Source organism: Engraulis encrasicolus, chromosome 14 (genome assembly GCF_034702125.1).
Source record: "Engraulis encrasicolus isolate BLACKSEA-1 chromosome 14, IST_EnEncr_1.0, whole genome shotgun sequence".
Lineage (NCBI taxonomy): Eukaryota > Metazoa > Chordata > Actinopteri > Clupeiformes > Engraulidae > Engraulis > Engraulis encrasicolus.
In genome coordinates, this window is record NC_085870.1 from 47,591,670 (window position 1) to 47,617,369 (window position 25,700).

At 45.1% G+C, this 25,700-nt stretch overlaps 2 protein-coding genes and 1 long non-coding RNA gene across 3 annotated transcripts in view; 2 read left to right on the forward strand and 1 right to left on the reverse strand.

Annotated features, from left to right (window-relative positions):
* Positions 1 to 4,460: 4,460 nt before the first annotated feature.
* Positions 4,461 to 8,173, reverse strand: LOC134462788 (ATP synthase subunit epsilon, mitochondrial-like). The gene is made up of 3 exons (XM_063215995.1): positions 8,083 to 8,173; positions 5,583 to 5,719; positions 4,461 to 4,618 (listed from the first exon to the last, which is right to left on the reverse strand). The coding sequence occupies exons 1-2, from the start codon at positions 8,112 to 8,114 to the stop codon at positions 5,596 to 5,598; spliced, it is 156 nt and encodes a 51-aa protein (XP_063072065.1). The 5' UTR covers positions 8,115 to 8,173; the 3' UTR covers positions 4,461 to 4,618; positions 5,583 to 5,595.
* Positions 8,174 to 11,618: 3,445 nt separating this feature from the next.
* Positions 11,619 to 25,700, forward strand: part of LOC134463497 (guanine nucleotide-binding protein G(s) subunit alpha-like) — a 70,541-nt gene continuing 56,459 nt past the window's right edge. Inside the window, exons 1-2 of the mRNA XM_063216693.1 lie at positions 11,619 to 11,683; positions 24,830 to 25,234. Of these exons, the coding sequence (XP_063072763.1) occupies positions 25,105 to 25,234 (130 nt within the window). The 5' untranslated portion in view covers positions 11,619 to 11,683; positions 24,830 to 25,104. The remainder of the gene's footprint in view (positions 11,684 to 24,829; positions 25,235 to 25,700) is intronic.
* On the forward strand, positions 20,261 to 22,148 carry LOC134463381 (uncharacterized). The gene is made up of 2 exons (XR_010037741.1): positions 20,261 to 21,175; positions 21,731 to 22,148. It is a non-coding gene; the product is annotated as an uncharacterized LOC134463381 (long non-coding RNA).

Here is a 25,700-nt window from a genome sequence, read left to right on the forward strand (position 1 = left end):
GGATGAGGATCAGGCGTTTGTTGGAGGATTTTAATGACGGTGTGTTAGTTGGAATGGCTGATGTTTGATGTAGCCTATGCTGATATGTAGGTGTGTGTGGGGCGAGGGTGGGGGGGGGTGGGAGTCATGCATTTTGAGGTAGTTTGTGTGTGTCTATGTGTGTGTACTGTGTATGTGGAACATGAAAGAAATAATGGAGAAGGGGGTGGGGTGGAGGAGGGTTAATGATAATAATGTTAGCATAATGTAGTGTTATGTGTGTGTGTCTGTGAACATGAAAGCGATAACAGTTTCCACTGAGAGCACAAGACAGGTGCCAATGGCATGATGGTCATCCAATTGGGACGAAGGGAATGGGGGTAGGGGGCGGGGCTTTTCTGACGGGGAAGGTCAGGGTCAGTCAGGGCAGCCAATCAAAAGGACAGGGATTAGGGATGTGTTTCTCAATGGGAGCTCTAGAGGGGGCGTTGAGAAGGAGACAGCTGTGGGGGGGGGGCATTTGGCAATGTTGTTGTTTTTTTTAATACTAAGGGGAGGAAGTTGTCAGGCTTATGATGAGGTCAAGGAGGCGTGGGCAGGTTTATGATGAGGTCAAGGAGGCGTGGGCAGGTTTATGATGAGGTCAAGGGGCGGTTGGTCAAAAGAGGTTGTAAACCACACAGATACCTACCGGTATTCACTCTCATCTGAAAACACTCTTCATCATAACTTCATCATAACTAAATAAACTACATCATAACAACAATTGTGTTGCATTACAGAGAGGAAGTTGAGTACAGTAACAGATTAAGACTTGGTCATGCCATTTCTGCCGTACAAATAAAAGGCAAAGTACAGTAACTACACATTTCGTCATAATTGAGTTTAGACTCATAGTGGTCTTCATAACACCTCCTTTGTGTCGTGACAAAAGACTTGTGGTCCAAATGTGTCCCATTTTAGAGATACTGCTACGTCAAAATAGTAGTTACGACAGCATCCAAACTAATACCAAGGCTTTAAAGGCAATTTTCTCAGTTTCAATGTTGCCGTAGTTACTGCACTTTGCCTTTGTAGTGCAGAATTGTTGTGAGCAATATGGTTATAACGCTTTGTGAAAAGGGGTTTACAGAAATTGGGGATCGGTTGGGTAGATCTAGATGTGCTTCTGTTTTGAAATGCAATGCTATGGTGTGCTTAATTATAATACTTATGATTGTATTTGCTTTTCCAATATACAACTACATTGTTATTTTTGATACAACCAATTCAACACTGATGTGCTTATGTTAGCTGTACAAGGTGTTAACACCTTCTGTAATGCTCACTCACTCACTCTCTCACACACACACGCACGCACACGGAAGCACACGCCCACACACACATACACATGATATGCTCTGGATGGTCCTACGTGTCATTGGTAAATTGTTTCAGATGGTCCACAACTTGTTCCAGATTGTCCTACATGTTAGTCATTTCTAAATATATCATTGGTACACATCATGTCTGCAGTATATAACTTAAGGATGTACTTTATTATACTTATACTATGCATAGTCAATCATATTTTACGGAGCTCCACTTTGTTTCTTTGTTTTTTTTATTGCTCTACTGCATACCGGTACATATATATACTAATATTCGCATATACTAACATACTAATCATATATAGGCCTACAGTACGTTGTAGATGGCATCATATTTACCAAAAGCTGCCATTGTGTTCTGCATTGTGTATTTATCTCATTTAAAATAAATCTTATTTTATATGTGGCTTCATGATACATGTACAGTGTGGTTTGTGGTACATTACATTACATGACATGACATGACATTACATGACACTTAGCTGAGGCTCTCATCCAAAGTTCCTTACAGGGTATTGGTACAGTCTCTGGAGCAATGTGACTTTGGGTGTCTTGCTCAAGGGCACTTCAGCCATGGTTGGAGGTGTGGGAAGAGGCAACCCTCTGGCGTTTGGCCACGGCTGCCCTGTGTTGGAAGATATACAGTTTGTGTGTTTGTGTCTTTTTTGTGGTTCTTCGGAATTTGTGATCACCATAACGTGACTTTTAAAGCCATCCTATGTATTTCCCAAATGTTATGGTGTCCATTCACAAGTGTTCTTTTTTCATTGATATTTACCACCATCCATTTCTGAGCGTTTATTATGACTTGGGAACTTACACTTTTCATAAATAATAGGTGGATCTCCACGTCCGCCATTTTGAATTACAGCCATGGGTATTTTTGGATGCAAAACTTACTGTTCTTTGGTAAAGCCACTAAATATGAGTTGATGAGTAAATACGTATGAGCTATGAAAGTTAATATTCATATACAAGATCAAATATGTGAATGGGCAGTATAATGGCATAAATGACATTAATGACATAAACTAATAAAATGTGTGTGTGGAAGTATAGTAGTTTGATGGGGTGGTAAATGTGTGTGCAACAGTACACTGTGGTGTGTGTGTGTGTGTGTGTGTGTGTGTGTGTGTGTGTGTGCGTGCGTGCGTGCGTGCGTGCGTGCGTGCGTGCGTGCGTGCGTGCGTGCGTGCGTGTGTGTGTGTGTGTTCGGGGTGGTGTCGGCCCCTCCCTCAGCTGGCCATGTGCTGGTGGAAGATTAAATGCATAAATACACACACACACACACACACACACACACACACACACACACACACACACACACACACACACACACACACACACACACACACACTTGGCAAGCAGATAAGGCTGCTGTCACAAACAACATTGCGCCTTTCTGTTTCCCTCTTTCTGTCTTTCTTTCTTTCTTTGTGTGTGTGTGTGTGTGTGTGTGTGTGTGTGTGTGTGTGTGTGTGTGTGTGTGTGTGTGTGTGTGTGTGTGTGTTGGTGTGTGTGCATGGCCGCTGACAGCTTTGGCTAGGCATGGAAAAGTAATAGGAACCCAATGAGTAAGTACTGAAAGTAATGGGAACCCAATGTTGCCCCCTGGGCACAGGACGTCTGACCCCTTTGTCCCCTCCTGTTGGCGTCCTTGAGTGTGTGTGTGTGTGTGTGTGTGTGTGTGTGTGTGTGTGTGTGTGTGTGTGTGTGTGTGAGAGAGAGAGAGAGAGAGACAGAGAGAGAGAGAGAGAGAGAGAGAGAGAGAGAGAGAGAGAGAGAGAGAGAGAGAGAGAGACTGCCCTCTGCTGGTCATTCTGACAACTGCACATCAGCCATAGACAGGATTCACACACGCACGCACACATTTACACACACACACACACACACACACACACACACACACACACACACACACACACACACACACACACACACACACACACACACACACACACACACACACACACACACACACACACACACTGGCTACTCAGGCTGACACACAGACATTCTGGGTAGTGAGTCCATTGCACATAGACAAGTGTAAATTTACTCAAGGTGACATACATACTACTGCTAGGTGACATACAACCTTACTATAATATGTGTATATACAGGATATTGGGCTTTTACATTTAATTAAATAGTATTGTCGGTTAAATGTTTAATGTTCAATGGATACTGAATGTTTTTTAGACTTGTCTTTGTATACTGTTGTAATTACCTCTGTCAAGGAGGCTATGTTTTCGGTCGGTGTGGTTGGTGTGTTTGTGTGTTTGTCTGTCTGTCTGTCTGTCAGCAGGATAACTCAAAAGGTTATGAACGTATTTTGAGTACATTTTGAGGAGTTGTTGAAAATGACACAAGGAACAAATGATTACATTTTGGTGGCGCCGAATCCATGATTTTTAAAAAAGATTTTTCACCATCGCAGGATAGGGCAACTTTTGACATTCCAGTTTCTAACTCCAAAAGCAAGGAAGAAATTGAAATGAAAAAACTTGAAATAAAAAAAATATAGCGTTTAACGGGCCTTGGTGCAGGTTTGCACTCTCTGAGTGCTTCTAGTTGTCTATGTGTCCAAGAGTGTGCTCTATGGCTCATAAACACAACACAAATGCCCTTCAGGGCAATAAAGGCTTCATTCAATCAATCATTCATTCATTAAAGGGACACTGTGCAGGAAATGGTCAAAAAGGGTACTGCAACTATGCTGCGAATTGAAAATGGGCTGCCTATTGCCAAATTTGATCTTTTCATGAAAGTTTCCGAAGTAATAAACTAATATTTTCTAGTATGGTCCAAGTACAGTCATTTTTGCTGCTAAAAATGGCTATTTCTGTAAATTCAAAATGGCAGACCATGGAGAAGATCCCCCTTTTCATGTAAGAAAAGTGCATTTTTTTCAGTCATAACGAATACTTAGAATTTTATGGTGGTGGTCAGTATTCATAAAAAAGGTAACATTAATGAATGGAAAGCTTGAATTCTGGAAATAAACAACTCAATAAAAATAAAAACAATAAAAATCTCACACAGTGTCCCTTTAATTCATTCAGGCAATATAACTTCTAGTGACACAGATGTTGTGGAGAGGGATGCGCATTAGCAGATTTAATTTAATGAGATTATAAGAATGACATCATCGTGATAATCAGAGGAGCTCGATTTGGTCCAGAGACGCTTTGAGAGACGCATGTCAGCCGCCAGTCTTCAACCCTGCAGAAACTTAGATGCACACCAGCCTCCGCCAGTCTTCAACCCTGCAGGACACATAAACAAACCAATGCTAATGAAACTAATGAAAATAAAGGTCCGCAACACTATTTGATGCTCCCAAAAATGTAATGACGTTGCACTGTGATGAAGGACAGTTAGTCCGAAACATTGTGCCATTACATTTTTTGGGAGCATCAGTGTTGCGGACCTTTATTTTCTTTTTCAGTTATCTTATGTTTGGTCCAGCACCTGTGCCACTGATGTGCGCACATTCTTTGACTTTTTGGAATGAAACTAATGAAACCTGTCTGCATTGATACATGTACCTCTGGAATTACCTCGGTCTGTAATTATACCTGTCTGCATGTGGTCTTTCCTGTCTCTAGTGATACGTGTCTCTAATGAAACCTGTCTGTATAGCCTATTGATTCCTGTCTGCAATAAAACGCGTCTGTGGTGATTCCTGTCAGTCTATGCTGCTCATGATGTCTTGCTGAGTGACACCTGTCTGTGCTGATACCTGTCTGTAGTGACACCTGTCTGTGGAAATATCCTGTCTGTAGTGATACCTGTCTGTGCTGCTCATGCTCTGTGCTGCTTGCAATACCTGTCTGTGATAGGTGTCTGTAGTGATAGGTGTCTGCAGAGATTCCTGCCTGTGTTGCTCATGGTGTCTATGCTTTTGTGGTGACACCATCTGTGTTGCTCACGGAGTCTTACTGTAATGATACCTGTCGGTGATACCTGGCTGTAGTGATACATGTCTGTAGTGATACCAGAGACAGTCTATGTTAGAATTAAAATAATCTTTGGTGATGCCTGTCTGTGCTGCTCATGGTGTTTTGCTGTAGTAATATCCGTCTGTAATTATGCATGGCCGCTGTGATATCTGTCTGTCGTGATATGTGTCTGTGCTGATGCCTGTCTGTCTGTGCTGCTCATGGTGTCTTGTTGCGATACCTGTCTGTAGTGATAGCTGTCTGTCACGATACCCGTCTGTGACAATACCTGTCTGTGGGGTTCAGGGCGTCTTGCGCTTCACGACTGTCACTGTAGCTTCTGCGTTCCGTAGGGCGGCGGCTTTCAGATGTGGCTTCAGAGCCTCACGCACTGCCTGAGCACAGATAGCAGAGTAGCGCACGTAGCTGTGGAGAACACAGACACACACACACACACCCACACACTCACGCACAAACACACACACACACGCACGCACGCACGCACGCACACACGCACGCACGCACGCACGCACGCACACACACACACACACACACACACACACACACTTCAGTAAAAGAAGGTGTCGGACAGTTTTACTTAAGCACACATGCTGAAGGACACACTTCACTAAAACCCGGTTCATGTGTTTCAAAGTTAACCCCTGATCAATCACAGACAGTGCTGAGGGAGAGGGGCTCACAAGAGAGATGCTTCACTTCACTTAATAAAGACGTGTACACACACACACACACACACACACACACACACACACACACACACACACACACACACACACACACACACACACACACACACACACACTTTGCCTGTGTCTTGACATGTTTTAGCCTACATCATTGTTATTTACAACACAGCATCATGGCAGGAAAGAGCATGAGCCAAATGATGAATCCAACTGAACAAGTTTGATATAAAATGCAACTGAACTAAACAGGTTTGTGTTTGATGTTTGTAAAATGTTGCCCAACTAAACAGGTTTTTCATAAAGTATGCATCTAAATATGATGACATGAAACAGGTTGACACGTTTTATATGAAATGCAACCAAATATACGGTGTAGGTGTGATGTAAGAGGTGTGTGTAAACAAGAATAAATTGTATGTACGTACAGTGCCCTCCATAATTATTGGCACCCCTGGTTGAGATGTGTTAAAAGCCTTAAAATAAATTCAGTGTTTATTGCAGAAGAATACTGTCACACTGAAAATTGTAGAAAAATGTAGCCTTCAACTCAAATGAATTGTAAGAAAATAAAAAAATTCCTGACTAAAAAATAATTATTTTTCATTAAATCACCTGTTCCACAATTATTGGCACCCTTAACAATTCCCAGGAAATAAATATAATTGAAGCATTTCTGTCATTTCTACAATAGTTTACAAAGTTTACCAGAGTATGTAGGAACATTTAATTAGTAATTCATCACTTCCTGTTTCCCTGGGGTATAAATATGACGTGACACCGAGGCCATTTCTCTTATCCACTCTTAAACATGGGAAAGACAAAGGAACACAGCATACAAGTGAGGCAGATGTGCGTCGACCTTCACAGGTCAGGCAGAGGCTACAAGAAGATTGCCACTCAACTGCAGCTGCCCATATCCACTGTGAGAGGAATAATTAAGAAGTTCAAATCAACTGGAACAGTGGTAAACAAGCCTGGACGAGGACCCAAGTTTATTTTGCCACCACGCACAGTGATGAGGATGGTAAGAGAAATCAAAAGATCTCCAAAGCTCACTGTTACAGAATTACAACAAATGGTAGCATCCTGGGGTCACAAAGTCTCCAAATCAACCATCAGGCGCTGTCTACATGCCAACAAGCTGTTTGGGAGGCATGCACGGAGAAAACCTTTCCTCACTCACAATCATAAACGCAAACGTCTGGAGTTCGCCAAGCGGTATTGGGGCTTCAACTGGGACCGTGTGCTTTGGTCAGATGAGACCAAGATTGAGCTTTTTGGCAACAAACACTCTAAGTGGGTCTGGCGTACCACGAAAGATGCGCATGCTGAAAAGCACCTCATACCCACTGTGAAGTATGGGGGTGGGTCAGTGATGCTGTGGGGCTGTTTCGCTTCCAAAGGCCCTGGGAACCTTGTTAGGGTGCATGGCATCATGAATGCTTTGAAATACCAGGACATTTTAAATCAAAATCTGTTGCCCTCTGCCGAAAGCTGAAGCTGGGTCGTCACTGGGTCTTTCAGCAAGACAATGACCCTAAACATATGGCCAAATCTACACAGAAATGGTTCACCAGACACAAAATCAAGCTCCTCCCATGGCCATCTCAGTCCCCTGACCTCAACCCCATTGAGAACCTGTGGGGTGAGCTGAAGAGGAGAGTACAGAGGAGAGGACCCAGGTCTCTGGATGATTTAGAGAGATTCTGCAAAGAGGAATGGCTGAAGATCCCTCTTTCTGTCTTTTCCCATCTTGTGAAACATTATAGGAGAAGATTAGGTGCTGTTTTGTTGGCAAAAGGGGGTTGTACAAAATATTAACACCAGGGGTGCTAATAATTGTGACACACATTATTTGATGTCAAATAATTATTTCTTTATGTGGGATTTTTTCCCCACTGAATAAATGCACTTGTATTGAAGGTTGGATTTTTCTCTTTTTTTCCATTAAGGTCCCATATTATTTAGAAAAAAAATAAAATAATTGGAAGCTAAAAAACACATCTCAACCAGGGGTGCCAATAATTATGGAGGGCACTGTATATGTATGTAAATAAGTATGAAATATATAATTGTGGCTACCTGAGTCCAGCTAGTCTCCAGTATGCAACCATTGTCAAGCACGGCTCTGCGCTGCTCTGCTCTGTCAAGCTCCGAGAAGAAGTGCAGTCGCTTACAGTACAGTATTAAACTCTTTAGATAAATCCTGCGGTCAGACGGACAGACAGACAGGCAGAAAGACAGGCCGCCAAAACTCTTTGGATAAGCCCTGCAGTCAGTCTGACATACAGACTGACTTACAGACTGACAGACAGACAGGCAGGCAGGCAGACAGACAGACAGGCAGACAGACGGACAGAGAGAAATAAAGACAGAGACAGACAGGCAGACAGACATGCAGGCAGCCAGACAGAAATAAAGGCAGACCAGTTGGCCAGCTACTCTCTCTGGGAGAGCAGCCTTCTGGAGCTACAGCAGCCTGCCTGCACCTGATGAATGAACGAGTGAGCTGTATTGGCTATAGAGCTCGAAAGTCCCGCCCCTTAGTTCCGCGTTTCACGGGACCTAAGCTGGCCATCTAACAACATGGTAGAGAGTAAATATCTTCTGATCTCAGTCATGATATGCGCTGGGCTACAAATATGCTGTTTAAGAGGCTAGATAAAGATTATTCATGCAGGAGTATCAATGTTTTGTTCCGAGGCCGTCGGCATGAAAAATGTGAAGAAACACAGCTTTCTAAAAAGTTAGGGGGTTCGTACGAAAAAATAAGCAAAAATATCAGAAACAACATATATGGAGCTCGTGGCACAACTCGAAGGGGATCGAAATATCATTTTAATACCGCCATTGACCGTTGAGGTCCCATGAAATCGGGGGAAGTGACGTCACTTTCGAGCTCTATGGGGGCACTAAATCAGAGTTACCATCCAGTGGTCAATCACGGTATTGCAAAACCCAGCATGTTTAAAAGGGATTACGATCCAGTTTGGCAAAAAGGGATTATTATAATCCAAATATTGCAAACATACTGCAGTTCTGCAGATTTTTTTTTATAATAACATTATTATCTAGTATTAGAATAACAACAATTGCAGTTTTCATTCATTTTAATCCAATTTGTACGGCCCTAGACACATGTGCCATTGTGAGGCCGAGCACATGTAGCTCTCAATGCAGCGGCTTTTTATTTGTGTGTACGTGTGTGTGTGTGTGTGTGTGTGTGTGTGTGTGTGTGTGTGTGTGTGTGTGTGTGTGTGTGTGTGTGTGTGTGTGTGTGTGTGTGTACGTGTGTGTGTGTGTGTCTGCCTGTGTGTTTCATATGCCCACAATGGGCTTAGACATGTCTCCAAGGAGGTTGTCTTGACTTTGTTTTATTAACTTGATGACAGCCAAACTAACTAAATGATAGTTACACTCATAAACCTTAAGCACAGTGATATATATTCATTTCTTTATTGACTTCCGTCTTATTGTGATGAGAATTATATAATTTTAAGATGTTGGAAAAACTGGACATCTAGCATAGGCCTACTCCCAGCAACTAGCTTTGTGCTGTGAATTGTTTCGAGAAAGAGACACCTACAGGGGTTGGACAATGAAACTGAAACACCTGTCATTTTAGTCCGTTTTAGCGTAGTGTTTCATCGCTAAAATCGATCAACCTGGTGGCCAATCTTCATAAATTGCATGTTGCACCAGCAAGAGCAGGGTGTGAAGGTTCAATTAGCAGGGTAAGAGCGCAGTTTTTCTCAAAATATTGCAATGCACACAACAGTATGGGTGACAAAAAAAAGAGTTCAAAAGAGGACGGATTATTGGTGCACGTCTTGCTGGCGAATATATATATATATATATATATATATATATATATATATATATATGGTACAAGAGCGCCCTCTATGGGTAGCTCAAGAGCTCTTCTCCCTCCTTCCTGTTTGCCACTTCCTGCTTCCGCCTTTAGGTCAATCTACTTTCGTAAGAAATCTCTTTTGTTGTGTAAGAAATGTGTTTGTTAATGTATGTTTTGTAATGTGTTTTTGGAGTTGCATTTGTGTTTTGTGTTTTGTAAATTTGCCTTCACATTTGCAATTAGTTTTTCCCCTCTTTCATGTGTGTAAGATGATTGTTAAATGTAATTTTGTTATCAAACTTGTTAATGTGCTTTTTAGAAATTGTGTTTTGTCAGATCATTTAAAAAAATGTTTTGTGTACTGCATATTTGTGCTGTTTTTTTTTTTTTTTTTACATTTGTTAAAGGGGCTCCAGGTAGGATTAAAAGGTTTTTTCAGTCTTTATTGGTTTTGTGAGACAGGACAGTGGAGTAGAGACAGGAAGCGAGCTGGGAGAGAGATGGGGAAGGACCGGCAAAGGACCCGGACCGGGAATCGAACCCGGGTCGGCCGAGTGGTAAATGTGTGCCCTACCATATCAGCCACGGTAGGGCCACGATTAAAATTTTAATTAATCACCGTCCCGAGTCAGCCGCTGCTTATGCGAGTCATTACTAAGTGAATGATGGCTCTTGAGACCACTTCCACCAACCGTATCTCGTGCCATTCGTGAAACATTTACGAAAAAAATCAGAACAAATCAACTGTAAGCTTCGTGGTGCCGTCAGGAGATAGCCTCGCTTGTCCTGGTTGGGTGACGAAAGGGGGAATTGACAATTGGGGTAATTTGGTTCTGGGGGGAAGAATAATGGGGATGGACGTCAACAATCAAGCGTGAGTGAAGGGTTGTAGCAACCCAATGTGAGTAGGCTACCGGATGTGAGTCCCTGGATATCCGGGTGGGGCGGTCCACTGTTAGAAAACCCCACATGCAACTTTTGACAGCATGGTCTGAATGAGTGTCATGGGAAACACTTTTCATTTGAAAAATAGCTTTACATACCGTATTTAGATTTGTATCAACTGCTGGCATTCCGTCTCACAGCGAGTTTATTGAAACAGGATTTTTTCATTACTCTGTAGATTTTGACTTTTGAGCGCAAATGACGTCATCCTACATTGTGCCCCTTTAATGTGTTGCATGAAATAGGAATTCGTTTTTTAAAGATGTCGACCTAAGTGTGTAATGCAAATGTAATTTTGTTTTCAAATGTGTTAATGTGCATTGTAATATGTAAAAAGTAGGCTACTTGCCCCACGAGGCCACCATACATTTCTTAAGTTTCTATGAAATATTGTGAAATTGAATTGCTTTTCCCTTTTTCTTGCTTTGAAATAGAATGGGCAGTGGATGCAGGCTACAGTGTTCCTAAAGCATTTGCTCATTAAAGTAGGCTATAATTTGAAGACTTTAGCCTACACATCTTTGTAAATGCACTAGTTATGAGCACAACCATATAGTATGAATCAATGGTCGACATTTTCACATTATTAAGACATTTTTTGCCCTGAAAAGGGGGCGGGGTCACCTCTATACATTCCAATATGCACACTAGCGTCCTCCACTTCTGCTTGTGGCCTCGCTCTACCTGGCCCCTCCTCCATGGAGAAAACAATAAAGTTTCACAGCTGTCAGCGTAACTAACTTTAGGGGGACTGTTTTTCCATTCCCCATCCAGTTTGCAAATGAGAAAATGACTTTACAATTGAGCTTTTGCGAGATATTGAAATATAGGCCTAATGCTGTTGTCAGTGATGTCATCATGATATTAATTCCTGGAAGACGCAAGGTATGGCAAGCGGTTTTAACATTTAATAGCCAGAATGGATATGTGTTGCAGATATCTGTAACTCGGTTTCGCCTAGTCAAAATTAGCATTTCAGATATCCGCAACGACATTCCTCCTATCCGTAACTGTCATTTCGGATATCCGTAATGAATTCTGGATAGGGCAAATGACGTCACGTTTGCCATTCATTTCAATGGGTGATGTAATTTTGGACATCCGCAATTCTATTTTGGATATCCACAACATAGATTGCAGATATCTGCAACTGAATTGCAGATATCTTTAATTGCAATTCGAGATATCTACAATTGAATTTCGCCTAGTCAAAATGTCAGTTCAAGATATCTTCAAATCCTTCTAATTCAAGATATCTATATCTTCCTTTTTGGATATCCTTAATTGAGTTTTGACTAGGCGAAATTCAATTGCAGATATCTGTAACTGGAGTTACGACTAGTCAAAATGACGTTTTAGATATCTCATACTGGAGTTATGGATAGGCGAAATGTAATTGTAGATATCCACTATCCAATTATAGATATCTGGAAATGATTTTTGATTAGAGATATCTCAAATTGGAGATATCTGTAATGTTCATTCTGCCTAGTCGAAATGTAATTAAAGATATTGTGATAACCCGTGTTTATTGTGTTCTATGAATGTTCTGTTACTGTTATTGTTTGTGCTATTATTGTGTTAGTGCCTTGAGCTAAGGGAAACAGGGGCGCGTGTCTAGGTGTTCTATGGAATGTGTACAGAATGTCTAATTGTTGTGGAATGATTTGCCGTTAAGTTGCAGAGTTGGACTTGAAATGAATGCGTGAGTTGTGGCTGTAACAGCAGCTCTTTTTGACAATAAACGCCTTAAAGAGACTACCGCTCTGGTCTATTACACTGGTGTCAGAATAAAACACTCGGTAGGTTACGAAGGAAATAGAACTGGCTCTGCCTGATTCTGGGAAGACCAACTCGTTTTGTTTTTGTTGTTAGCTAGCTGTCAGTTAGCATAGGCGGTCGGTGTTTCGGCTCGATAAGATGTTTTCCAGCGCGGGCATGAAGGAGGGAGAGGAGGTCGGAGATGAAGGGCTTACTTTCGGTCACTGGAGAGAGCAGAGGCAGTTGGGCGCTGAAGTGATGAGGCTTCGGAAGGTGGTGGAGAGGATGGCCGGTGAAGCAGGTTTCGGGCGGCCATCGCAGGTCAAGGCAGAAGCCACTAACGCTAGAGGTGCGGTTGCCATGGGAGCCAGCGACGCAGCCAGGGATCGGAGTGAGAATGTAAACAAACATGGCGCCGCCCGTGCCGCCGCGGATACTGGAGCCGTGAGAGCCGTAAAAACACCGAAATTTAACGGGAAGGTGAGCTGGGAGGCATTTAGTGCCCAGTTTGAACTGTTGGCTACAGCACATAAGTGGCCCAATGACATCAAAGCCCTAGAACTGGCAATGTGTTTGACTGATGACGCTGTAGACTGCCTTATGCTGCTGGATCCCAAAGATAGAGGGGACTACGAGGCGTTGGTTGGGGCACTTCAGAGAAGATTCGGGCGCTTCGGGGGAGTGGATCTCCTGAGAGCAGAGCTGAACAACAGGCACCGACGACCTGGTGAGCCCCTCCGTCAGCTGGCCAATGAAATAGAGAGCCTGACGCGCAGAGCCTATGGCAGCATGCCTCCAACTGTACAGAGCGAGCTGGCACGCGACCGTTTCGTCCAGGCCCTGTCCCCAGCGGAGCTGCGAGTGGAGGTGCAACTCACTCACCCTAGCACCCTCCTGGAAGCGTTGGAGAGAGCATCGGAGAGGGAGGCGGTACGTGCACACATCAACACTGCTGGCCATGAGCATGCGGGCCCTGCAGTCAGAGCAGCAGCTGCGGAGACCTCCACACCGGCATGGGCAGCAGAGCTCACCGAGCTTGTGCGCGCGACCACGCTGGGCACTCCAAGGAGACCTGACCGCAACCCCAGGCGGTGCTGGGGCTGTGGCGACGCTGGACACCTGCTTCGTCACTGCCCTGCGGCGAGGGGACATCAGGGAAACGGGACTGGGTCCGGGTAGCCCCGACACCCCGGACCCCGTCAGCCACTCCCAGGGGACTGCAATTTTCTTCAGAGGAGGGGGAGTGCATGGACACGGTCACACCCACTGACCCTGTCATAACCGTAGGCTGGACTGAAGTGGGTAATTTATGTCATGTTCCAGTGTTGGTGGGAAATGTGTCTTGTTCAGCTCTGGTGGACACTGGGTCCACTGCTACACTCATCAGGCCTGACGTTGTTCCAGCTGGGACCGTCTTAGAACCGACCTCTGTGAAACTGCAAACAGTTACCGGGCAGACCGCCGCCATGAAAGGTAGGGGAACTTTTGTCTTCACAGTGGAGTGGGTAGCAGTGACTTTTCCGGCATGGGTGGCAGATGTGCGTGATCCCTGCATCCTTGGCCTTGATTTCCTGAGACTCACAGGGTGTGCATTGGACCTGGGGGCGGGAGTGTTAGTCCTGCCCGGGGGTCAACATGTGCAGCTTATGTCGCCCACACAGCAGGTGACGCAGGTTGTACCCACCTACAGTTTGACTGCAGACCCGGAAGTAGGGTTACAGTCTGGCCAGTTAGAGTCAGCGGGGGGTCAGAGAGTTGTGACCCCACCGCAACGGCCCATGGACATGGAAGATCGGGCTGGGGCGGTCAGAGGCATCTGGGAGAAGAACTGTGATGGTCTGGATGACCAGCAGAGAATACAGTTGTGGCAAGTGCTGTGGGAATACAAGGACATTTTCGCACTCAGTGAGGATGAGGTGGGGCTCACTCACCTAGTAGAACACCACATAGACACTGGCGGGGCGAGGCCGATCAGAGTGCGCTCTCGCCGCCTACCATGGGTGAAACAGGAGGCTGCGGACCAGGAGGTTCAAGCGATGTTGCAGGCAGGCGTCATTGAACCCTCCAACAGCCCCTGGTCGTCACCAATTGTAATGGTACGAAAGAAAAACAGCCCACGGTGGAGGTTCTGCATGGACTTTAGAGTGCTGAACAATGCGACAAGGAAAGACTGCTACCCCATTCCACGCATTGACGAGACACTGGACCTGGTTACTGGGTCTTCGTGGTTTTCGTCACTCGACTTGCGGAGTGGGTACTGGCAGGTCCCCCTCTCTCCAGAGTCGAGACCTAAGACTGCCTTTAGCACACGCAGGGGGCACTGGCAGTACAAAGTGCTGCCTTTTGGACTGTGCAATGCGCCAGGGACATTTGAGAGGCTTATGGACAGTGTGTTGGCCGGTGTCCCCCGCCAAGAATGCTTGGTGTACCTGGACGATGTGCTCTCCCATGGGAGAACTTTCCAAGCAGCACTAGACTCCCTCAGGCTGGTATTGGGCAGGATAGCTGGGGCGGGGCTGAAGCTGCACCCAGAGAAGTGCCACTTTATGCGCAGGGAAGTGGAGTTCCTTGGGCATAGGGTGAGCGGCGAGGGCATCAACACGCTGGAGGAGAAAGTCCGCACCATCAGAGACTGGCCTGTCCCCAATGATCAGACAGAACTGAAAAGCTTCTTGGGGCTGGCTTCCTACTACAGGAAGTTTGTCAAGGGATTCTCCTGCATTGCCGCACCACTCTTTCGCCTACTCCAGAAAAACCAGCCATTCACATGGTCCAGGGAATGCCAACAGGCATTTGCCTCTCTGCAACAGGCACTCACGCAGGCACCAGTCCTCATCCCTCCAGACCCGACTTTACCCTTTGTGCTGGACACGGATGCCAGCAACGTTGGCATGGGGGCCGTGTTGTCACAAACAGGGCCTGAAGGAGAGCGAGTGGTGGCCTATTTCAGTCGCGTCTTCAACAAGAGCGAGCGCCGCTACTGCGTGACAAGGCGTGAACTGTTGGCCGTTGTTGCAGCGGCCCGGTACTTCAAGTACTACCTCTGTGGCGTACCCTTCACCATCAGGACAGACCATGCAGCACTCCAGTGGCTTATGTCCTTCCGAGAGCCAGAGGGACAAGTAGCACGCTGGCTCGAGGAGCTGCAGTCGTTCCACTTCACCGTGGTACATAGGGCTGGGGCTCAGCACGGCAACGCTGATGGCCTGTCCAGACGCCCTTGTGCCGCGGATGGCTGCAGCTACTGCGACAGGAGGGACGCCAGAGAAAGGGAGCTGCGAGGGGAAGAGATAGACATTGAACCTACCTGCTGCGCGCTTCAGGTGGTGGAGGCGGCTGAGTGGGCGGCCCGCCAGGAGGAAGACAGAGACCTCAGGCCCGTGCGACAGTGGGTCCTCGATGGACAGAGACCACCATGGGGGGCAGTGTCGGGCCTGTCGCCAGCCACAAAGGGGCTCTGGAGCAAATTTGGGGTGCTGCGGCTGTCTGACGGCGTGCTGCAGCGGGCATGGAAGGAGCCGGCCACGGGAGAGGAGGTGTGGCAAGTTGTGGTGCCAGGACGCCTCAGGAAAGCTGTGCTGGGGGCCTGCCATGGAGCCGCAGGCTCAGGGCACTTTGGCACCTCCAAAATGCTCCGTCGGCTACAAAAGGGCTTCTACTGGGGTCAACACCGCCGGGATATCGAGGACTTCTGCCGGAACTGCGATGACTGTGTGGCGCAGAAGGGACCCCCGGACCAATCCCGAGCACCACTGCAACAGCAACCGTCTGGGGCGCCTATGGAAAGGGTGGGGGTGGATATAATGGGGCCATTCCCTGTAACAGAAGGGGGGAACAAGTATGTGTTGTGTGCGATGGACTACTTCACAAAGTGGCCTGAGGCCTATGCAATTCCAGACCAGGATGCCGAAACGGTTGCTGACGCCCTAATTGGGGGCATGTTTAGCCGGTTCGGGGCAGCAGAGGCCATCCACAGCGACCAAGGTCGCAATTTCGAATCAAGGGTGTTTGCTGCCATGTGCGAGCAGTTGGGGATGGAGAAAACACGCACCACCCCATTGCATCCACAAAGCGATGGGCTAGTGGAACGTTTTAACTTAACTATGCGACAACAGCTAGCCATCCTCACAGCTGACCACCAGCGAGACTGGGACAGACACATTCCCCTTGTTTTAATGGCCTACCGCTCAGCTGTTCAAAGTTCCACATGTTGCACCCCTGCTCTGCTCATGTTGGGCAGAGAGATCCGAACACCTGCAGACCTAGCGTTTGGTAGGCCGCCAGACGCTGAACCTCCACCGGGTCCAGAGTATGCCCGGAAACTCCAGGATCGCCTCGAAAAAGCCCATGCTTTTGCCAGAGACCAGCTTGAAAAGGCGGGCATGAGGCAAAAGAGGAATTATGACGTGAGGAGTCGAGGCAGAGACTTCCAAGCGGGGGAACTGGTTTGGGTTTACACCCCCAAGCGAAAGAAGGGGCGAAGTCCTAAGCTGGACTCTCACTGGGATGGGCCATGCAGGGTCATTGAGCGGGTGGGCGAAGTGGTCTACAGGGTTCAGGTTCCACCGAGGGGCAGAAAAGTGGTACTGCACCGGGACAGGTTAGCGCCATACAGGGGAAATGCTGCTCCACTGTTTGAGCTGGGGCCCAGTTCACAGACTTTCCACAGGGCCTCGACAGACACTAGCCCTATGGCCGCCCCTCCTCACTCACCCCCTGGCCCGAGTGGGCTGTCCCAATCACCCCCCGGACCAAGCGTCCCTCCCCAGTCACCTCCCGGACCAAGCGTCCCTCCCCAGTCACCTCCCGGTGCAAGTGCCACTGTCACTTTCCCCTCACTCTCCCCAATGACTCAGCAGGACAGTCCACAACCAAGCCTGAGCAGGCCACGCCGGCAAAGGCGGAGGCCTCCACGGTTTAATGACTTTAGCATGTCCCCTTGAGGACAAGGGGTTGTTTTTAAAGGGGGGGACAGTGTGATAACCCGTGTTTATTGTGTTCTATGAATGTTCTGTTACTGTTATTGTTTGTGCTATTATTGTGTTAGTGCCTTGAGCTAAGGGAAACAGGGGCGCGTGTCTAGGTGTTCTATGGAATGTGTACAGAATGTCTAATTGTTGTGGAATGATTTGCCGTTAAGTTGCAGAGTTGGACTTGAAATGAATGCGTGAGTTGTGGCTGTAACAGCAGCTCTTTTTGACAATAAACGCCTTAAAGAGACTACCGCTCTGGTCTATTACAATATCTAGAATAACAGTTTTGACTAGGCGAAATGACGTTACAGATATCTGTATGCAAATGACCCATGCACGCACCACCAACCCCCCTCCCCTTCCCCCACCCCTCACATTTGGCGGGAGCACACAAACACACACACACACACACACACACACACACACCGCCATTTTAGTGATTAGTTGCACCCATTGAGAGTAAATAGAGGTTGCACCTGTGAAATGGACAACGAGCGTCAAGAAACCGTTTTCAATCGTCTTTTCAACATAGCTACTCGTGCAAGAGCAGAGTTGGCAAGCTCCAGTGCAGATCATGCCTAAAGTTACTTCAACGCGACGACCGACTGTTTCATCGAGTACAGGGTGAGTTCTGTTTTAAATTGGTACAAGTGTATGCTGTGAGTCCAACGGTTAACTTTGAACCCGTTCAAAAAGCTCGGTATCACCACTCATACACCATCAATTGAGAGTGCAGGTTTTTGTCGTTAATAGCAGCTTGTGGTTGTCTATAACCGGGAAAGGCCGTAGGATGCAATTTGGCAACAGTTTTACTTGAACTTGGCACACATTAGCAGCTACCACAGACATTTAGCACATTAGCTATGAGGGTGATTCTTTACTCTGCATAAAGGTGTTTGTTTTGTGCTGCTTAAATATGCACTTGTTGTTGAATTGCTGTTCCTGTCTCCTTTTTTGATCATTTCTTGGGTTGTAGTTACGTCAGAATTCCCCATCACGGGAGCGCGCGAATTTGAAATGGTGGACAACCTGGGCTTGGAGCCATTGTTGAAACCCATTCAAAACTTCATTTTTTCGATCTGACACAGAATATTTTTAATTAGACCTAAAGACACACCATTGTTTAAAAGCTGAGAACCTCAGCTTTCCATAACTGAAAGCGGTATTTTCCTAGCATCTACCAATCCGAAGGTAGCCTACTTTATGTGCGGAATTACTTTTCTAAAGATAGCGTTTTGTTTCCTTGGAAACGGACGCGGTTTATGTGTTACGCACACGCTATTTGACTCGGTTTTGCACTATTATGGATGAATTTCTAATCTTGACATGTTAATGGACAATCTATGCGAATTTCATAATGTGTTTTTATGTGATATGGGAGTAAATGTGTTTACATCCCGTCTGGGATTTGTTAAACTAGCTGGCCCGCTAGTTAGCTAGCAAGTGCTAGGTCTCTACACTACATCATGTCAAAAGTGGAAAGATTTGCCGACACTCAAGGCTGTGGATAAAATGAACTGGTTCTGTGAATATTTTCAGAATGTTTTGCTTTGACAAATTGCTGATATTAAACATCCACATCCTGGTGTTTCTTTGTTTATGCTTGGGCCATTGAGACAGATCGAGTCTAATATCTATTACTTACTTGCTATATAGCTAACTAGCGGACTAGCTAACAAATCCCAGACGGGCGTACTGTTAACACATTTTACTCCCATGTTACATAAAAACGCATTTTGAAACTCGTACAGATTGTCCATTAGAATGTCAAGATTAGAAATTCATCCATAATAATGCAAAACCGAATCAAATTACATACATTTATCGCTTCGTCAGTCTGTCTGGCTCATTGGTCTTGCTTCATCTCCGCTCCGTTTCCAAGGAAACAAAACGCTATCTTTAGAAAGGTAACCCCGCACATAAAGTAGGCTACCTTCGGATTGGTAGATGCTAGGAAGATACCGCTTTCAGTTATGGAAAGCTGAGGTTCTCAGCTTTTAAACAAGTCCAATGGTGTGTCTTTAGGTCTGATTAAAAATATTCTGTGTCAGATCGAAAAAATGAAGTTTTGAATGGGTTTCAATGGCTCCAAGCCCAGGTTGTCCACCAGCAGCGGTAGATCACCACCAGGGGGCAGCACTATGACGTCAGCTGCAACCCAAGATTTTTAAAATTACTGATAGGCTGGTGTCTCATTTACTGTGGCAGAGGTCTGATCATGATGTTGCCCTGCCCACAGAGTTTGACTGAATAATAATGGTACTGTAGCCTAGTGTTGTAGAAGCAGTACAATGTTGATTTGCTTCTGCAGTGCATTCATACTTAACCTGGGATAAAATGACAAGCATGCATTTTTGTTTCATTTTCAAAGTTAGGCGACGAGGACATGATGAGGACAAGCACCGTCAAGTCCTCTTCAGCTCCAATGATTATATCCAGTGCCCAAGGCTCCACGTCTCTATGCACCATTCATCTCAACACTAACCAAATGGTAAGGCTTCACTAAAACAAAATCACATTAATTGACTGATTTCTAACCTGAATGCCTCTTCTTGCCTATGAAAAGCGTCTCAGCAATTTGCATCTCACAGAACTGAGACAGTAACTTGGGAAATCCCATTCTGCTTTGCACAATAATTCCCATCCGAAAGACGACATGGAGTTTATCCTCAGCGAGGGTACCAGACCACTGTCTCTCTACAATTGGAGAGCTGGGAGATGTGGAAAGGCGATGGATGTTTGTTGGAATAGATACGACTGACACGATTGGCTATGGCTACGTATGCCCAATAAACAGCCATTGCAATCGTAAAACACACACCCCCCTACTAGATTTACAGTAGGCAGGTCTGCAGACCTTTTTTAAGTTGTGATTAGGTCTGGTTATAATCAGACAACCGAGACAGTCATGCCTTCCAGAACTTGCCATATGCACGCCACTCCACCTGCACTGGCTTGTATAACATGATTCTTACATTAACACAGTATTGCGAGTATGATCGCATTTTAACAAAGCAATGACACGTATGGATGAACTCTTAAACTGTTCTCTCTCTATTATATCTCCCCACTCCTGAAATTATTTGTTGATTTAGTCTACAATTCAGCAGTTTCCAAACTTTATTCCCTGTGCACCCCCTTGTATATTTTAATGTGGTTTGCTCACCCTCAGCCTAAGCGTGTTTGCACTATGGGTTAGCAAATCACCGCACATTATGCAGAGTCATTTTGGAGAATCCTCATTCCCAATAGACCCAATATTTTTCTGCCGTCATTACAATGGAACTTGTTACATGACAATATAAATTACACTATGAATTGCACTTCCAATGGACCCTTCCAGCATACAATTCACTATACAGTTAAAAAAAACCTACTACTTATTGTTCATTAATGCTGTTTAAAACACACACATATCCACCATTACTGTACTCTATTCATTTTGTGCACTCCCTTATGGAAGGCCGCGCACCCCAGTTTGGGAAACCCTGGTCTACATATTTCACTAAAAAGAATTGATTACATGATTACTCCTAAAATAATATGCCATATGTTTTTCAGGTGGCTTTGTAACAGTGATTGTGGGAGGATGCTGTGCAGGTGTCAACATGAGTGTGTCAACATGAATGTGCCGGAGGACTAGGTATGTGCACAGAAAATGAAAGCAAAACACACTGTTAACTGTATTCTGTACCCGTTGGAACATGACATTGTAATGTGTGTGTGTGTGTGTGTGTGTGTGTGTGTGACTGAGGTGTCCCCGCACGGTTCGACTTGTGTGATTCAAGTGAACAAAAAATTGCATTCTATAGGTGTGGGCAGACGTTGCTAAATGGTTAAGGATGTGGTCTTATGGCCAACTAGCACTTAAGATCAGAAGGTTGCTGAAACAAGTCCCACCCTTACCTCTCCCTTCACCTCCATGCATGACTGAACTGCCCTTGAGCAAGGCACCTGGCCCCAAATGGTTCCAGGGACTGTAACCAATACCCTGTGAATAAGTCACTTTAGATAAAAGTGTCAACTAAGTGTAATGTATTGTGTGTGTATTTACACAAGATCATTGGGTAGTAAACTTCTAAATTCAAACCCCTACTGATGGACTCCACAACCTAGCTTAAGTTTTTGGGTATACTCACTTTGCCTGCGCACACTCATTTAAAACCTCTCTGTCTATCTCTACTGTTTTGCTGACTAGAGTATGCTGGCGTCGACACCCCACCTCCTCCCCTTCAGACTCCATCGAGGGTTGGTCCCTGTCCTGTGAGGAGAGGATGCAATGGGTCTCTGCTTCAGCCGTGGCACCTTCTCTACAACCCTCGCCACTGTCACCAGTTTGTCCCCATCCTGTGAAGGGGGGTAGGCTTTAGCCCCCTGCCTCATCAATCGGCAGGATAAGCGCCCTCTTCTTTGAAACAGGACATGTTTTATTGATGCTCTACATGAGTATTATATACATGTATATATACAGTGCCATGTGTATGTTTTTACCCCCCCCTACTGATTTTGTTTACTTTTTTGCACATTTGGCACACTTAACATTTTCAGATAGCCACACTAATGTAAACATTACCCATGACCCAAGTAAGCATAAAATGCAGTTTCTCAGTGATTAATTTATATTTTCTCAGAAGCTTTGTATGCATTGTCAATGTTTTTTTTTTTTTGTAGCAAATGTGAGAAGTCTTGATACTCTCCTTGTCAGAGGTGACTTTGGCCGTTGAACTCTGACATGCTTGCAATGTTTACCTAGTCTCTTTCTTATTGTTGAGTCATGAACACTTCCATTTCATGCGGTAATTAACACCTCCCATTGGTAAGACATTGTTCTGTGTTCCTTTCTGAACTCTTGGATCTACCGTCACTGTCTTCTTGGGCTTATTTTAGTGTGACAGCCAAAATGTTCACCATTACATCATGTATTCTCCATTTATGGATAATGGCTCTCACCATGGTTTGCAGATGACCCAATGATTTAGAAATAACTGAAGAACCTTTTACAGTCTGAGACATGTAAAAAAAAATTATTACAACCTGCTCCCGAATATCGATGATTCACAGTGTGATGTCATGGGTTCGATATGAATTATCTCTTGGTTTGAAAGGCCAGGTAGTAGTCAGACTTGGGCAGCTGTGAAATATAACTCTGCTATCCAAAATGATTTAGATTAATCACAGATACCTTCTCATTTAACAATTTACTTTTTCACACAGGCTCATGCAGGTTTTATGGCATTTTTCTAACAAATGAAATAACCACTGGAACACTGCATTTCACGTTTGCTTGGGTCATTCTTGTTTAATGTTTACTGTGTTCAGTGATCTATACACAACAAAATTGCATTTTATGTCTCACCCGTGCAAGGGGGCAGCCCCCAATGGCGGCCCAAGGGAGCAGTGCGTCGGGATGGTACCATGCTCAGGGTACCTCAGTCACGGAGGAGGATGGGGGAGAGCACTGTTAATTAGTCCCCCACAAACCTGGCAGGTTGGGAGTCATACCGGCAGCCTTTGGGCTACAAGTCTGACGCCCTCACCGCTTACCCATGACTGCCCATAAATATATTGACTGCAAGCTTAACTTTGCAGATAATGTTGATGCCGTATGCAAAAAGGCCAATCAAAAGTTGTTCTTAATCGAGAAGCTGAACGGCTTTGGAGTAAACTGCAACATCTTGGAGAGGACATATGTAAGCCTAATAGAGAGTGGCCTTACCTATAACAGTTCTGTTCGGTATGGCCACCTCACCTTACTTAAGAACAGGCTGTCCAGAGTGGTATGAAAGGAAATATTATATGAGGAACTCACAAGCCACTGGACAGTCTATACAGGATACAGTTGACAGGAAAACACTGAACATTTTAGATGATTCTACCCATCCTCTTCCCTCTAAATTTGAACTGCTGCCATCAGGTAGGCACATCATTGCAAGGAGAAACATCTATAAACATTATTTTATACCATGGTAAACAAGCAATGGGAAAGCTAGAGGTGTAGGGTCTGGAACTACTGACTGATTTGTATGTGTGTGCTGGGAGGGGGTTGGATGCAGCGATTTGTTCGCCTGTTTTTGTCTATTTGTGTTTGTATTCAGTGAGACCAAAGGCAATGTTCATGCTGGTATGACAATAAAGTATTTTCTATTCCATAATAAAACGTTGTTATGCCATCTTTTTTGTTTCCATCTTGATCTTGCCTCTTGCTTTTCATGTCTGCTTTCATTTAATTACCCCCCTTCATGATGGTGTGTTAAGGGTAATGCCTTACATTAAAATTAATGTTATGTAGCCTAAGGGACTGCTTTGAAAGCACAGTAATAATCACTGATGCATTACACTTCTTCGGTAACTTGCCCAAAACTGATGGTAAGTAAGCCAAACAACCTTTGGTTGAAATATTGCTGGAGGCAGTAGTTTTTTGGCAGTGTAATAGCATAGCCCTTTACCTCTATAGCACCTCTCTGGTAATATTAGCAGGCAGGGCTCATAACTTTTTGCATCACTAGCCCAAATGGCTTGTAAGGTCTTTTCTACCAGTCGAATCGAAATTTAAGCCGCATTTAGTATGTTGGCGGATATTAATTCAGAGCGAATTTAGTGTAAAATACAAGACAGCGTGAAGGGCGAGATTTGACAGACAGAAAAGGCGTCTGTATCACGTATTTTGTTTGTAACAACGAGTCTAATGGAGAGGGAAACAACACAAATCGGATACATGTTAAACATTTTAAGAAATCGTATCAGACTATAATCTGTTTATTACCATAGTAGTTATCTTTAAATAGTGCTTTTCGTCGTAGCTTGTTCAAATGCACCGCCAGTAAACACATCAACAAGGGAGCGTGAATTACATATCCGGCTAAAACGTGGAACTAAGTGGCTAACCAATCAGAATTCGGAGGGGGCGGGTCATGGCAGAGTCTTACTACGTCAAGGAGGGTATTTTACACTATTCAAAATGACGTTTGAGATATCTTTAACTTTCATTCTGCCTAGTCAAAACTGAATTACAGATATCCATAATTGTTATTTGAGATATGTGACGAGTTGAATGTCGTTTTCAATGACGTCATTGCAGATATCTGTAACTCAGTTTCGCCTAGTCAAAATACAATTGTAGATATCTATAACTATCATTTTGAATAGTCGAAATGACGTTTCAGATATCTCCAATGGATATCACGACTATCCAAAATACAATTGTAGATATCCAGAATGACGTTGTTGATATCTACAATGACAATTGCGGATATTCGAGCATAGCTAATAAATGATAATTCCGCTTGCCATACGCAAGGTCGCTATTGGAAAGGAACGACAGTCTGATTCTACCCACAGATCTGTGGGTTTACCTACCTCTATGAATCCACTCATCTTGGGAACAGAAGTTCCGGATGAAAGTGAAACAAAACTGAAAGTGAAACCAGTAAATACTGTGCCTCGTGCGTTGCGTCGCAGTGTCAACGTTTTTGAACGCAACGCAATATGCGGGAGAAGTAGGGCTTACGATAGTACCGCACCAGCCCAAACCTCGGAATCGTCTGTGCTGCCCGGAGGTAACGCGACGTCACGATGTTTTGTCTGGGCAGCCAGAGCGAGAAGAAGGCCCAGCGAGCAGCAAAAAGAAGGAGCAAGGAGATCGACAAGCAACTGCAGAAGGACAGAAGGCTTTTCAAGGCGACACACCGGCTACTGCTGATGGGTACGCGCCCACACGCACGCACACGTAGCTAGGCTATCACTTCCACACTCAACGGAGGTTATCTCGCGCTTCAACGCCACTCGGGACTCGAACCCCCAATCGGGCATGACATAATGGCCTACACGATGCGGATGAGCAGCTAAAGGTTCGAAACAAAAGACTCAGCTGGACCGATGCCCAGTGTAGGCTATAGGCATATAGGCTAAGCCTTCAGGTGGGAGGTTGTTTTTGGTTCTCACACTGACGATGTGTGTGTGTAGCTCCGGAGCCCCTTGGTGGAGCAGAAGTTGTAGCCCTACACACGCACCGTCAGTGAGAACCAGGCTAGAAGGTTTAACCCATTGATGCCTGATGTTGCGTTGCGCAACATTGGCCCTGATGCCTGGAGCTGCATTATGAGGCTCATGAGATTTGAGACAACTTTATTAAAAATATGTTTGTTTGAGATGAATGAACACATTCTAAT

Coding starts and splice junctions, on each gene's coding strand:
- LOC134462788 (XM_063215995.1), bottom strand. CDS start 8,114: ATGGTTGCATACTGGAGACTAGCTGGACTCAG. Junction 5,720..8,082: donor TGGAGACTAGCTGGACTCAG/GTAGCCACAATT, acceptor TGTTCTCCACAG/CTACGTGCGCTACTCTGCTA.